The sequence below is a fragment of the Molothrus aeneus genome, chromosome 1, assembly GCF_037042795.1.
Source record: "Molothrus aeneus isolate 106 chromosome 1, BPBGC_Maene_1.0, whole genome shotgun sequence".
Classification (NCBI taxonomy): domain Eukaryota; kingdom Metazoa; phylum Chordata; class Aves; order Passeriformes; family Icteridae; genus Molothrus; species Molothrus aeneus.
In genome coordinates, this window is record NC_089646.1 from 38067382 (window position 1) to 38084363 (window position 16982).

The 16982-nt window shown below is 36.2% G+C and overlaps 1 protein-coding gene across 3 annotated transcripts in view; it reads right to left on the minus strand.

The window, feature by feature from the left end:
• The window catches only part of ZNF385D (zinc finger protein 385D), a 416559-nt gene that overhangs the window by 243767 nt on the left and 155810 nt on the right, over window positions 1-16982 (minus strand). The window contains exon 1 of one of the 3 annotated variants that reach the window (XM_066555263.1): window positions 8554-8753. The exons of the other annotated variants lie outside the window; for them this stretch is intronic. Coding sequence (XP_066411360.1) covers window positions 8554-8563 — 10 coding nt within the window. The 5' untranslated portion in view covers window positions 8564-8753. Of the gene's footprint in view, window positions 1-8553; window positions 8754-16982 lie in introns of those variants that run through there. 3 annotated transcript variants of the gene reach the window in all.

The window sequence follows — 16982 nt, forward strand, 5'->3', positions numbered from 1 at the left end:
CAGATTTTCCCACATGTCAGAAAATGCATTTCATCCCTGTGTGATTCTAAATCTATCCCAAACAGACACCAGCAGAAGATATCAGACTTTACAATGAGTGGCCAAGTCCAGAGATGCCAAAATAGAAATCTTCCATGATCACTAAATCACAATGTGTTAAAAGAAAACTATTTCACAAAAACAAGCCTAAAATAATCTACAACTCCAGCTGGAAATCCACCTGGCTTCTTATAGAATTACTTAATTTCTTTCCATGTTTCCATAGAGGCCCATGCCAGGCTTGTGAGGAGTCTCCCCAAGCTAGTGATTGTTGAGTCTCCCAGAACCAGCTCTCTCCCAAGTTCACCTCTTCATAGGTTGAAGACATTTTGAATTTACTTGAAGACATTTTGATTCTAGAGAGCCACAGATCATTACCAGAATACTATTACATACAGAATATAAAGCATCTTCATAAACAAAATGGTGATATTTGTATTTATGCAATACACATAACTAAGAAAGAGATTGTTACTGTGATTGTAGCATGTCTTAAAATAAACCCAGCTGCATGGATTATAACCAGGACCAGGCAGTCCACAAAGTGGTGTCAGAATCCCAGGGAGCAGTAGATGTGGCACTTGAAATAAAAAATAAGGAAAATACAGAAATCGAGCAGGTAGGTTTTCTAGAAAGAAAAAACAATACTGCCATATTACTTCACACGTTACATCCACTTTCCTAAAAATACTTGCATGATTTGTACAAATCCATGAGGAGAAAACACATAATTTACTGCCAGAAACTGCTTCCTGATAAAATTTTGAAGAGCTAGCAATCTTTTTTATTTTTGTTTCTTTTATGGGCAGTGAGAAATCTTATAAGGAATGGGGGGAAAAAAGTTCACTTCTGTCTACAACATAGTAATCAAAATGCATGAAAACCTTTGTATCTATTTGCAGTATAACCCCTCCATATCCAGTACTATGTTAAATACTGGTTTATATATATATGAGTATAAATTGATAGATAGGAACTAATAGATCTGCAATTTGGAAGCACATACTCCTTGGTGATACGCAAGCAGTGCCAAGACAAGCACAACAGAAATCTTGTAGAAATAATAGAAGGTTTATGACTGCATAAAGACCATTAGTGTCAGACAGAAACAAGCAATTAACATATTTGTTCAGCCATTCAATGGATTTATTGGTCACAATCAATTGAGGTGAAATCAGGGACCATTATGAGGATGTCCTGTCCTAGGGTTCGCATGCATCTAAATTTTCCTATGCTCAAGCTCTCCCTGAAATACTGATCCTAGAATAGTTTGAAAATACACATTTCTTCAGAATATCCAAAAATCAGATACCCTTGAAAAACCGATGCTGTAAGCTTGCTCCTGTATGACAATCAGTTTTGGACATGACCGCAGCACACACCACCAGGACCTCAGGGCGCAGGACAACTCTGTTGTACATACTGTACCTGTACTTGCCACATACGCATGAATGACAATGACAACAGTTTCAGGTCAGTTTGTAATCTCAGGCAGCTTTGTGGTGCCAGTCACAAAGCACAAAACCTGGCAACATCTGCAGAGTATTCAGAGGACCCCTTGATGCACTGCTTGTGATGTTACTGTCACCATTCTCCACTGATATGCATTGGGTTTGCATAAACAAATATTTTGTGTCTTTTCTGTATGGGTCACAAATTTGGCCCCTTAATTTCTCTATTTACAGGTTTAACAGAGCACCCTTATGACCACAGAAAGTATTCACAAGTTGGCAAACAGATATTTCTGCTTTCCTTCCACTGCCACTTGCAAACGTCAGGCAGTGAGACCATCTGGTACAAATTCTGCTAACAATGATCAATGGCTTTGATTAGCAGTTACAGCAGAGGCTCTGTGTGAGTTAAAAGAATAACTGTAGTTCTCTTCAAGATTCTGAGGATGCTTGAGAAACAATATATCCTAGTAATGTATCCAATTCAAGATGTAGGCAGAATGGCTGAGATATATTTTTTGTGCCATGATCTGAAATACATTTGGGATGGTACTGTAATCAAGGCTCAGAAAATAACTTAATCAAATGCCTTTGTTAGAAAATAAAACTGACAAAAGATGAGATTGATTAAATTTTAGAAACTCTGTTGAAAATTAAGGCTATTCAAAGTAATTTGGACACAGAACTCTTGAGATTGTAAATGTCAGCTTAAGAAAAGTTTCTGTTGCTAGGAGACTATAAAAACAAGATGTCTATCTAGTAAAAGTATCTCTGATTATATCAAGAATAAAATGCCTTGATTAAATTAAAAATGAATGCTAATTAATATACCTAACAGCAAATAAAACTAGGTTAATTCAAGAGTTGTAACAGTGCCAGAAACTTGTCCTGATGGCTGGCTAGCTGCAATCTTAGTTTTCTTCAGAGCACATTCCCCAGCTGCCACTCATTCCCACCCCCAGTAAGCCTACCACTTGTTCATGTATATATGTACATATAAAGGTCATCCTTTTCTTCTGCCAGACAAGAAAGATCTCATGTAATTGTTTTCAGGAAACTAATTTATACTTCAAAGTAATACTTGGAAGAAATTTCAGAACATGCAAAGAAATTCTCCTTTGTTACAGCTGCAAGATATTTTTGAACTTTATCTCAAAACTGTGAGTAGGTAACAGCTTTCCCTTCAATCTATCAGCCTTATCCTCTGTAGCACAAAGGACCTTGGGCAATGAAATTGATAGAAGCAAGTAATTCTTTCCTAGCACAGGTCACATTTAAAGCCAAGAAGTAAATTGTAAGAGGATTCAGTTCCTTGACACTGACCTGGAATCCTAAATCTAACTACTACAGACCTATTTTTCTGTATAGGAAGAGAGGTGTTTAGTAAGGTAGATAAAAAACCCTTTTCCAAATTTAAGAATGTTTTTTAAGATGTTATATTTAGTGCACAGTTTGAGTAAGAACATATACACCGTTTACTAAAGCCCAGTAATAACTGAGTTGAGCCATAGGAATGCTAGTAATTTTTATACCTCCCACATCTTATAGACTTCTTCTGATGAATTACCTAGCTTTTAAAAGGTCAACTCACAATAACATAATACAACAAATTTGTGCTATCTTATAAAGAGATGAAACAGTTAATTTTTTGTGTGTTGAAAAGTCAGTGAAGAGAGAGTATTGAAACCAGGTAAATGTTTATTAAATACATGAATTAACACAGATGCTTATTAACTTCCTGACTGTTCATAGACACTTGCCAACCCCATGAACAGAAGCATTCTCAAGTGATTCCAGCACATTAATCCTTTTTTCAATTACTGTTATTGATTTAAAGGGTACTTCTATACAGGTTAAAGCTTTATACAGCTGTATCATGCAAGAGGTGCTGAACCAAGTCAGTCTAATGACAGGGACACTGAATTGTCTTTTGTGTTAATGGATATCATTCCCATTCTATGCTTTGGAAAAACCATAAAATAAAACTCTATACAGTAACATAAAAGATGGACTTTGATAAAAAGGGTATCAGTTCTGGTACGAACAGATATATAGAGCATGCCAAATGGACCATAAAATGTACCCATTCAGGTCCAGCCCATGGAAACTCCACAAGAAAATGGGCATATCATATTGCATTACTCTCAGTCAGCACAAGTAAAAGTACCATAGATTATACTTGTCTCCTGCATTCTCTCTTCACAGAAAGAAAACTGATCAATGAACTGCTTATCAAGCCTGAACAATATAAATCTGCTGAATTCAACAGAGCTGTTGTGAAAGACTCTTGAATAGGACAAATGTCTGAGATAAAGATTCTCTGGCTGGTCACCAAGGACCTCCTATATCAGAAGCAATAATGACTTATCACAGATAAACACCTTGCTAAAATGTTTCAAGTAAGCCTGTGAGAGAACTGTCTGTTGATATGGGAATGCAACTAGAGCTGTAATGCAGCTCAACGTAATAGTGTTTGAATTAAAGTTCTCAACAGGCCCTGCGAAACCAACTATCAAGACCTGTCAGATCTAACTGTAATGATTTTCTACAAAGTGAAGTTCTCTACAGAACTTTATTCTCAGTAACTGAGAACAGTTACTCTTAAAAATTAATTGTATGTATCTAAGACCTATGAGACACCTATGTTCATTACATGATATAGATATATATAATATACACACACACACAACTGTTGTTATTTTCATCTCATGTAAAGGACTCAAGTTCATGAGAGACACATTTTCGTTTTGATTTTGGTGTTTGAAACCATTCCCTTTGGTTTCAAACACATATTACTCTCCTTTGCATTCCCACTTGTATTTGCGCTGTTTCTGTCATGTGGTAAAGTAAATAAGAGTGGAGCCTGATTGCAAATGTTAAGACTATAAACTATGTCTCTGAGTTATTTATGCTTCCCACAGCACATGGCAGTGCATGAGGAGAATGTGCAACAGCAGCTGCTCTAATATGCAGCACCAGAGGAATGAAAAGAAGACAGGAACAACTGGCTGGAGAAAAAACACTGGAGGAAGCATCAAGAAATAGAGAAACAGAAAAAGATAAGCAGAATATATGTAGAAAGAGTAGTCTCCAGATGGAGTTAAAAACAAATCCTGGAAAGCAGAGGCCTGCTCACAAAAGCAGTAACATTCTCTATCTTACACTACTGCTATCTTACAGGAGGAGCTCTGAAACAGAAACCTCAGTGTGGATCAGGAGCTGATTATGCCATTATTGGGGAAAGATGAAATTACATAAAAAAAGAAGTTGTATGAAGAACTTTCTTAATTTCAAACATCAATTTAGCATCCCAATAATATGCTGGAGTAATTTCACTTTTTGCAGTATTCTCTTCTAATCTCAAAGGGGCAGAATGCCCCAAAGTAAATGAATATATATGAAGGAGCTCCTTCTCTGCAATAAAATACTGTCCAACTCAACAAGCACCACAGATGTAATGCCTTGAATTATAGATGTTTCCACTCTCACGTGGTCTGGAAATTTTATTTCATGATGAAATTTTTCTTTATACAGCAAGTTCCTTTCATATATTTGGTATTTCCACTACCTTCAAAGGCAATGAACCATATCACAATCATCAAAACTCTAGTTTTCAGTCTTTCTTAACATGGATAATTTTATGTTTTTGAGCAATAGAAATATAGTATAATCTTAACTAGCATTCCTTTTCAGCACACTACCTACCTTTCCAGAAACCCACACAGACTCCTCATTAACAAAGCAATTTATCACCTTCTCTTCCTTACAAAACAGTTCCCTAATTGAGTTGGGCAAATCATGAAAGGCAGCTCTTGCAAGAGTATCCAACAGATGGATAGGGAGTTCGAAATAGAAGCAAGTTTGAAATCTGAGTATTGGCCTTGTTCATGTTGTAGTTGAAAATTATAGTTGAATATTAGGAACTCTTTCCCAAGCTACTTGTCAATTTGTTGATTATTCTTTCCCTTAAAAGATGTGGTACCATTTGATGAGTAGCTCTTAGTTCATTGTGCAACTGAGGACTGTGTTGTAGGGAGAAGAAAAAACCTATATACATATTTCAAAAATCAAGAGTAGGATTCAACAGCATGTGTAGAATCAGAAATTAATGTAAAGTGATGTTAAGCAAATTTAATCTCTTTTAATCATGTGAAGAGAGACAGTGAAGCAGCAATATATCATTATTTGTTATGTAAAATAAAGGTTTTAAACAGTGATATGTAGCCTGGAGCCACACTGACAAAATAACAAATAGCTCTAAAATTGTAGATGCCATCTTTTTGGCACCCAGACACCACATAAAAGCTTAGTCGTCTTCTGTATGTAATATCTAGGTTGTTAATTCCCTTCTGAAAATATAAAGGATTTGCTTGCATTTAAATAAGCTAGCTCTATTCAACATTCCTTACGTGTTCTTTTAATCATGAAAAATCCTATTGAACTCAATGGGTGTTTGAGTGAAGAATGCTGATCAGAGTCCTTGGAGACAGTTAAAATGGTCTCTACAAAAAAAATAATTACAAGTTATACTCTGCTGAAAGGCCACACCAAAGATGGTTTTTCTATTAATATAAAATGCCTTCTAAAAAAATTTATGCAGCAAGGACCTTTAAAAGGAAAAAAAAAGAAAGGCCCACATTATTACTTGCAGCAGAAGAAAAACACCTATCATATTTATTAGTTTACAAATGGCATTTGTAACATCTCAATGGCATTTGTACATCTCAATGTACCTCATTGCATTTTCTAAGAGAAATACTTTCCAAAATATTTAAAATATAGAGTAAGGTGAAGTGAATCAGAATTATGCTGAATACCTTTTGAGTATAAGCACCTCTATTTATGTCACTGCCCACTACTGCAGGGTATGACTTCAAAACATCAAGCCTGGATCACTGTAGAAGTTTTGCCCTTGTTCCTCTGATTTCCTCACTGTAGGTCGCATATTACATGAAGCTCACACTGTGATAAATTGACTCTATTCAAGCATTAAATGTCAATACTGACTTCAGTGATGTGAGAATTTTATCTCATGCTTACCGTGGGATAACACTTCTAACAAAGACAGATCTATGCACACAAGGCAAGGAAGTGGAATAAGAAAGTCAATGCTTCTGAGAGCCTTAATACCTGTTTCATAAAGAGGGCAACAGATTAATCACATTAAACTTTTTTAAATGTGTTCATGTGTTGGTTGTATATATGTTTGCTCACATATGCTATTCAGAGATGTACTGATTGTTATGCCAGGGAACAAGGGCTTGGAGCTATCTGGTGGAATTTGATCGACTGTGACTACTTCTCTACCACCACAATTAGACTTCCAGATTTGGCAAGAAGCTCTCCTTTTGAAATGACCAAGCTATTGTAAGCAAAAAACAAAATACCAGCACTATCAGCTATGGGAAAAGACATTTTCTGGACAAAACTATACAACTTCCATTGAGTAAGGGCCATTTTACACTATGATCTACACTAGTCTCCTCTGTCTTATAAAAGCTACAGAAATAGAACACAATTAAACCATCAAGCAGTGACTGTAGTTATCTGAGGGCTGAACAACCATGTCTGGCAATATGTAGTAATGGGTACACAAATAAAAATAAAACAGAGGATAAACATTTTCTTGATTAATTATATCACATACTGATAATGCTTCAAGCTATGATTCTTGAGAATCAAAAGAACAGAGTTGTTGACAAGTGTGGCTGGAGTTAATGTGATTCTATAAATATGAAATAGTGCTGAGTTACATCTATCAACAGTTATCTCTGCTTGAATATTTTAGAATGTCAAAGAGTATACTAGTGACTGTCGGGGGGGGGGGGTGGGGAAAGCAATAAAACTTGGCATTTAAGAAACTCACACACTATCTGTGTACATTTCACTAAGAACTGCTTTAGAAACCTTGAACTACTGGTCTACCAGGCAGAGAACTGTTGTTGTGCCTACCCTTTTAAAAAAAAAAAAGAAAAAAAGAATTCCCACAGAACTCTTCCACCTGAGTTACTAGCATTTTTCCTAAGTAATTTTTGTATTCCTTATATCCCAGAAGAGAAGTTAAATTATGTGTTTGGGGACAGAGGAAAAGACCAGAAAAGTGCATAATAGATAAGACAACAAAAAATTTTAAGTAGAATACATTTGCTGATGATAAGCAGCAATGATTAGAAAGTCCAGAGATGTAGCATAGAGTAATCCTTTAATGACTGTTATCATTTATCATCCTGTTAATCTTATATATCAAAACATATATGTCCTGCATGAGTTACCATCCATCAATCCACCAAATACAAAGTGAAACTGCAAAAAGGCTATCTCTAAGGCTAATTTAGATTTACTATTTATTCTGCAGTACTTATAACAAATATTTTGAGCCCAGAGTTTTCTGAAAAATCATAACAGTAAGGATGGTATAGTCTTATTTTTAAAAAATGTTATTCTATGTATATATCCATAACAATATTTACACATTAACTGTCGCAACACAAAAAGCTATCAAAATGCTGAGAGTCAAATCTGATGCAAATAGCTAGAGTATACGAAAGAAAGTATAAATCAATTTGCTAAACTTGGGGTTTTCTCAACAAACATGCTCAATTTTCTTTAAAATAAATGTTCAGAATGAAAGACACAGTACATCATTTAATGGCAATTTAAACATCGAAGGTTAGTGCAATATAGTGGTCCAGATTGATGCATTTTATTCCATACAGATTTACAAGGCTATCATTAAATATTATTACATTTCCTGACAGGAAGTATGATTGTGTTGAAAATTCAATCAGGTTTCTTTGTCAGTCTAATAACAAGAATTTTAACATGCTGCTGCCAAAAATCAGCGAAGCATAGTATTGCATTCAAGAAACAGCTAGATTCTAATTCTCTGCCTGGCTGAGAACAACTGCAAATATCTCAAATGTCACACGTTACTTTATTTTTTCCCTGCACCCCATACAGAATAAATCAAGAAAAATGACATTAAAAATGTATTAATGAAGAAAACCCACCCTTTTTCCAAATTCCTGTGCTTTTCCTTTTATAGTCTCACACATTAACTTACCCAACAGCATTGCACTCACTGCTAATGAAAAGAAAGCAGGCAGTACAAATCTTCTTAAGCCTCCCGTGGCAAGAAAACTATTACAGAATGAACAGAAGAAAGTCTCTGGAGCCTTTCCCTTGTCTGCTTGTTTTACAAAAGGCAGTAAGGATCACACTGAGAAGTGTCAAAGCTGAATAAACCACCAGCAATTGGGTTTAAACCCTTTGGGTAGTTAGTCCTTCACAGATGATGATTCGACTTTGTCCAAAAAACACTATGTGAGAAACAATGCAGAATCTACCAGAGGCTGTAGCCAAGCTTAAAATGTAGACAAAGAAGCAGTTTGCTTCTAAAGGTTTGCAAGGGAGGGCTTGTCACAGGACATTAATTCAAGCAAGCTGCTGTTACATCAAACCAGTGCATCTATATACAGTTAATCCCAAGCTTTTCGTGTTGTGTTCGAGGTGTTTGGCTGCAGCAGACTGGAGCCCCTGGGTTTGGTGTCACTGAAGAACAGGAGAGCTCTCTTCTCTTCCCTGTTACATTAAAATGCATATTTAGCATCTAGAAACCACGTGATAAATGGTGGGATCTTTTTCCTCAAGCTTTATTATGATCTGCAATTGACATCTAATATGGCACATTTGAATAAAACTACTCTCCCTGCCTTTGCTGTAGGTAAACTTACCTATAAAGGAGTTTTAAATTACAAAATATAGAGGATTTTCTTCTAAAACCATCACAGACAGTAGGGGGAGAACTTGACAATAAGTAGGCAACACTGGATTTTAATGACTACTTAAGGAAATAATAAAGAAGAATGATGGTAGATCCATATTTCTTTCATTATTTTTTCCATAATCTTGTATTCACTGTTGATAGCAGATGAAAACACCTGAGATACAGAATTAGCATTTGTCTTTGGCAATTTATTGCATAGAAATATTGAGCATCTTATGTTCTTTAGAACTACGCAATGACAACTTTTTATAAAAGTTTAAACACTTATTGGCAGTGCTTCAGAACTACTTTAATAACAGAACTGGACTTATTGAAATAAAGGCTTTGTTTACTCAAACCTAAAGTATGAATAACTATGAAAATGAATACAATACAGGCTATGAATTATTAACAGGTCTTAACTTGTTAATAACGAGTTTTACTCTAGTCATGGATTTTCATTTTTTCTCCTCAAAGGTACATATATTTTGATTGTAGTCTAACACGATGCAATTTGAACCAAAGATGACATTGACAAGAATAGTCCATATTTTCCTTCCAACTTATCATAAAAGACACTGAAAATGCTTCTCAGTGTTAGGTTAGACACTTCCTGTGCCCATCTCCTGCTGTGCATGACTCTCAGCTATTCATGTAATACTTTCTGTTGATACTAATTATATTTGTCTGTACAAATAATCACGGCACTATTCACCATGTCCTGTTCATTCTTTGACATGTCTATAGAACAAGACTGTGCCTTTACCTGCCACCTTATCACAAGACCACATCTTACCATGGTTTTATGAATATTTAGAGAAAGAGCACGAGCAGAAAATGGGTCATGCATGGATATTTTTCTAATTTAGAAAAATATCTTTAGGATATTATTACATTTGTCTTTCTGTAGGGTTTTTTACAATAGGTCTCATCTTGCAAAGTTTTGATGTCATTCCTGAACCTTTGATTTTTAGTCAATTATGCCACATAAGAGAAAACATGGAAACAGAGAGGACTGTGCTTCTCCAGTACACAAGATCAACAAAATTAGCTAGTTGCTAGCCAACATGAAAAAGAGGATTACCAGTCGGGCCCATACAAATACTATGGCATGAAACAGCATTAATACTAACCTAAATATTAGTAAAAATGTCAATTAGTGCAAGAATATTTGATGATGACAACTGATGGACTACACATAGGAAAACCTTCCATCATAAATCGCAGCCAACTGAGTGCCAGTCAAATAGTAATTAAGTTTCAGTCATTATTTAATGTCTTCATATCACAGCATGAGTGGCAGAGCTTATTGCAAAGGAAGTTGAACTATGCTGCACTAGAGCAGAACGTGCTAGGGAGCAGATTCCAGCACCTTTGCACTGTTAAAATAGCAATTTACTCTAAGCTATACAAGTCACTTAAGCTGCTCAAAGCAGGTCACTTGTGACCGTATCTCCTTGGTGCTAGAATAGCACAATTCCCTTTTTGATACTTTCTACACAACTCCTTGTGATGGGCAATCTACAGAACACATGTTCCCTGGTGACATCTGGTAATAAAAACATTGAAGGGAATACAGAATCATATAAAATATAAGTCAATCATCCTATTCTGCTATGTTAAATACACTGTAACATAAAACATATTGTACCACAAATGTTTTTAAGTGAAAAAAATCAACCTAAAATGCAGATAAAGAATATAAAGAATATATTTGTAAAAATACAAATTCTGTCATCAATTCATGCCACTGAACTTGTCTTAATTTGGATGCAGTTTGAGTTTGGAAATGAAGAACATTTTAGACATTATTCTTCCTTAGTGTAAATAATAACAATGTGGTACATCCAAGCAGGGGTGGGGAGTTCTTCTAACATTATTCCACCTGATGGAACAGGGCTTGAAAGAAAAATAAGGGGATGTTTTTACTAGGACTTAAAAAAAACAAATATCAATAATTTGTCTCTTAACCCAGTCCTGAAGATAGCCTGATGAAACAATAAACTAATTCATACATCTTTTTTGTGCAATCATCCTGTAGCTAATTCATTCTGGCTGCTAGCTGCCCAAAAGTAGCACAGTGACACTCCAGTAATGACTCATTCTTGTAAACCTAAAGCTCCATGTGCTTAGTGGCTGAATTGCTTTCCCCAGATCCTTGCAGTAGGAAGATTTAGATCCTTCTGTGAACATTACACTAAACTCCAACTGTTCTGCTGCTTGGGAAAGAAATCATAAGGACTCTGGGGGCAAGAAAAAAGAAAGGACAGGAACAACAAATAGAAAACAGCTTAAGTGCTTTCCATTATTATTACGTTCATTAATGCAAGCAGGGCTTGCATGGTTGGCATCAAGGCCTTTTCTACTCCTCATACCACCCCACCAGTGACTGGGCTGGAGGTGCACAAGAAACTGGGAGGGAACACAGCTGGGACAGCTGCCCCCAACTGACCCAAGGGACATTCCATACTTACAGCTTGATGCTCAGTATATATAAGCTGGGGAAGAAGGAGGATGGGAGGGATGTTCAGAGTAATTACTTTTGTCTTTCAAGTAGCCACTACATGTGATGGAGCTCTGCTCTCCTGGAGATGGCTGAACATCAGCCTGCCCATGGGAAGTGGTGAAGGAATTCCTTGTTTTACTTTGTTTTGCTTATGTGTACAGCTTTTGCTTTACCAATAAAACCATCTCTATCTCAAGCCATGAGTTCTCCTACTGATATTCTTCTGATCATCTTCCCCATCCCTCTGTAGAGGAGTGATAAAGCATCTGTGTAGTGCTTGGTTGCCCCCTGGGGTTAAACCACCATATTTAGCAAGGTGTTTGTAGTACAGTGAAGATAATGGCTTGTGGATAATTTGCCATTGTGTGCAATTTTTGTTTGCTCATCTATGAATGTTCTTTTAGTATAAACACACAGAACTTACTTGATTTAAATTTATATATGGGAAATTCATTATTCTTGTAGCAGGCAATACCACATGCTTAGATTTACTTTTTAGATCTTAGAACTTTCAGATCAGTTATATAGTCAGTGCATAGACTCTCTGTACTACTAAGGAGGAACACAACTATCCTTTAGCATTAAATTTAAAACCAGAATCAGATTTCAGGAATCTAATAATTGAAGAAGCCTTGTCCCACACAAAACTCCAAAAGGATATTCAGTCCAGCAGCTACATTTTAAAAAGTGCAAACTGTGCTTGGAACAATGCATTTAATCTCACACAGTGAGACTCAAGGTCTCTAGTCTACCTACCAACAGAACTCCATTATTAAATCATCACATATATTCAGAGATGGGCTAAATTTTCTAGTATGAACTATATCCCAAAACCCAAAAGTTAAACACAATCATCAAACAGAAAGCCCTAGACAGCCAGATGTTCAACCAATTAAAATAGGTGGGGAGTATTAAATCAGCAAAGCTGATTTAAAGCTATTCTTTTTGAACATATTTATCCAAAGCAACAAAAATATCCCTTCATAGCCAGCACCAATAAATAGGAAGTTAATGGGACTTAAAAAGCAAGCCTCTCCTGTTTTAAAAAGGCAAATAATTTTCCAGCAGTTAGAGCTGGAAGACTGTTTTTTCAGGATGGATCTCATAGGGGATGAATTAAATAAATGCTTTTGTCTGCATTGAACAGTCAGCATTTTATATTCAGTATGTATTTTTCAAAATTGAGAAAGAGTTTTAATAATAAGAGAGGAAGGTCTGACTCAAAATCAATGTTAGTTCTCTAATGAAGATTTAAAGGAAATAAATTACATCCTATTGCAATTTAAACCACCTTTCATGGGAAAAACACAATATGAATTAAACCAGTATTGAATCAATTTCTATGTAAGTAGGATTACATATTTGCTATACATTTCTTGGAATGCACTTACTAATCAATGCTTTTTCATCTATAGGACTTTTGAGAAAACCAGTCTGCTTTCTAGCAATAAACTAGGTAATGAATCAAGTCCTCACAGTTTTAGCAACTTGAAACTATTGTAGAGCAGCTGTCAGGACACACCATTTCTTTGATCTTACTCACACCCACACAAAAGACCAGTGAACAAAATAAGCTATATAAAATTAATCTTTAAAATATGTGTATATTGCTCAGCTCAAGTTGCTATTTGGACTTTTTTGTCCCAGTTACAATTTTAAGAAAAATAAATTCAAGGGCTAAGAAACAGAGAGACAAAGGAAAGTGGTTTCTTCACCATGAGAATATCTCACCACAAAATGTAGTTTCCAGGCCTTTCATATTACTTATTATACTCTAAATGAACAGCAAAACTAAAAATTGTTCTTCTGGTAAACTGGCCATGTAGATGGAGCTGGTAAAGATGGCATAGCTTTTACTAAATCCCAAAATCTCTTATGCATATTTTGGCCTAACACTTACACTGATATTCTTGATACTCTCTCATTCTTGGAAGAGGATTTATTTTTCAAGTTTCAGAAAAGACACATCAATCACTTCCAATCACAAGGGTTGTTAGTTTGCTGAAATAATTTGACTATTTCTTTCCTCAAACTGTATCTACTTCCTTGCATTCTGATTGACTATACATGTCTGATTTGCACAAGTTAATTTTTAAATAACTGCATAATGCGCTATTCCCTTTACTGTGATTGCCTAAAACCTATCATTAGCCAATCAAAGAGCAAGGATCTACACAATCACTCTTGGATATTTTCCAGTAACTGCACTGTGAATATGTAATTTTCTTTCACTATGCAAATTTCACAAACATATTCCTAAAGCTCTGATTCGACCTATGGTTCAGAATTTTAAAGTTCTTATCCATGGTTCTGTACAAACTTTCCTATTCCTCAAAATTCCAGATGCTTTAGAATATGAAAAAATAGAAAAATAACTGGGGAAAAAACCAAAATAAAACATAAAAAGAGCACTTCCATGCTCAAATATTAGAAGACTCTATTAGAAGAACTCTTGGTTCAGGCTCTCAGTTACAAAGGATAACCACTAGATAACCACCATGGTGCCTGCACAATAAGCACTAGGGCACATGAAAGAACAGAACACCACCTCTCCTAATGCTTAATAACAAAAACAAAAGAAAAATTAAAACAGTCTATAGAGAAACATATTTTTGAAACCTCTGAGGTCTCTGTCAGGTCCAACATGTATGTAGTTTGCCAAAGATTTCAACAGAAAGATTGTTATAATTTTTCCTTCATTTTCTTTACCCTACAAATCAGCTACCTAGCTGGGCCAAAGCAACTGTCCAACTATGTTAACTTACTGAATTTTCAGCAGAACATATGAGACTATGTGGTACCAATTTACTTGTTATTTCTATCTAGTAGAGAGAGTATCTCTACTGCCATTCTGTCAGCTGTTACCAGTTTTTATCATGACCATGGATACTGACAAGAAGTTAAAAGTAAGATTATTTTGGTATTGGGAAGTTGCATAAATTTGACAAAAATCTCAAACTCTTTGGTGCAAATATTTTACTGAAGCATACGTAACATCACATATTTATACAGCATATTTAATTTTACATTATCCTAAATTTACATTAGAACTATTAGAGAGGTGGTTTGACAAAAAGATTCTAGAGACAGATAGGGAACCCTGACTATTAATGTCAGTGTTGATGCCTACAAGGGAACAAGCATATAAAAAATATGGATTAATAATTCCAGATTTCCTGGGGATTTTACAGCTGATTCCTGGTATATACAGTGCCAAACAACATTAACATTTGGAAATATGTGAACATGAGCATTTTTATATCAAGCCATGAACATTTTGAGCACTGTATACAGGAAACACCATGACTACCTCGAGTACTGCAGTAATTGTTTCCAAATGCATGGTAGCAATGCCATTTCATGGGAAGAACATCCAAACTAAAAGAGTGCTATAAATCACACTATTTTTAAGATAAAAATAATGAAAAGCATGTTACTGGTTTTATGAGATATTTTGCTCTCAGAACTAAGAACAAGCACAATCTATTACACCTCAGAGCCACAAACATGGACAAACGTGCAAGAAGTTTGGTGTTTATTATCACAATACCCAGATACATCCATCCTAGCAGCAAAAATATGTCTGCTTCCTTTCATGGTGTGTTATCAACCTATTGTAAATCTCCCATACCTTCTTGGTGATTTCTCAGGGGCATCTCCTCACAGCACTGACTCCTTCCTCACAGCACAGCCAACAAACTGCAACTCTCTTTACAACCAGCTAACCCACTCTTTTGTAGCACTTGTCTTCTCATTGGACACAGCTGGGGCCTATTAAGGGCAGGCCTGTTCCTAGTCTTTGGTGATTAGTGCAGCTGCAGCTCCTCGGGGTGAGATTACCTTCCGCACTATCTTTATTTTCTTACATTCTATCCCTCCACAATTCCCCCTTTTCTTTTAATTACAAAGTTGCAACTTCTCTGGAAAGATGTGTTTGAGTAAATTGATATTATAACACATTCACATATCTCACTTAGGACCAACAGTACACAAATGTTCAGGCAACATATCATAGCAAGAACATATATTTCTAACTTCTGATTTAGTTTTGCTTTTCACAGTCTAGAACATCAGCCTAAGGCTTTTCATAAACTAATGTTGTGTTTACTGTCTTTTGCAAGGTCCTTTGCAAAACACAGTAAACCCAGCACAATCATCTTTTGTGTAATTTCCATTTAACTTGGGAATGTGTCTGTGTGCTGACCTTGATTCATTACCCAAACTTAGATTACATATTATCAGAAACTCTTATACTTACACTTCTAGAATATTGACAATATCAATAGCTGTACTTTATAAGGTAACTCACAAGAATAAGTTAAAGGCTATATATTAGGCTAGTAACAAATCAACAGTTACATAATTTTATCAATAGATAAAATAGAACTTGAACAACATTGATACAGTATCTGTTGAATGTACTTATGCTTATGGAATATAAACTTTTACACTTATGCCTAATCAAAGATTAATAGCTGCAATTCACAAACAAAATGTACATGTTTCATCAGCAAACACATACACCGTACTGAATGATAGAGCTACTCTGTCCCCAGCTCCCACTGCTGTTTTAATAATTCTCTTCTTCCTTTTACGGTTCTTTGTTCTATTAGATGGCCACTGCAAGCCTCTCTTGCCCTGCTCTGTTTTCCATGTAGATGAAACAATCTGTTCTTCACTTGATATGTATTTTCCCATTGTGTCTCCAGCAGCTCACCTGTACTCCAGGTGTCAAAGTCTGTCAGGTCTGGACCAGGCAGCCTCCCCTGCTGCTCTCAGTGCTATGCTGGGCTCCATCTCTGGCTGCACCTCACCCTACAGCCCATCCCAAATCACATTGGGTTACTGTGGAGATGGCCACTATACAGTTTTAGAGGGCTTCTCTCACATATTGTCTGTACAGCTCTGACTCTGTCTCTCAGAGCTCCATGTTGCTTTTGTTCCAGTGCTCACGTAGCAGCAACTTAGCAAACCTCCCCCTGTACTCCTCAGGGGCCATGCTATTGCTGAGGCACTGGCTGCTGCAGTGGCCACGCCATTTGCCACTCCTGTGTCCTGCTGCACGCTCTGCCATTCAGGGGGACCCGGTACCATCCTGGGTCCCCTCTGGACTACAGCCATACTTTGGCAGGGGGCACGGGGCTTGCTCCAATGCACCAAACAAGCAAAGTGTGTAGTGTTCGCGCCTCATATCCAGCACTCTTCTTCTTGGGGGTGGTAT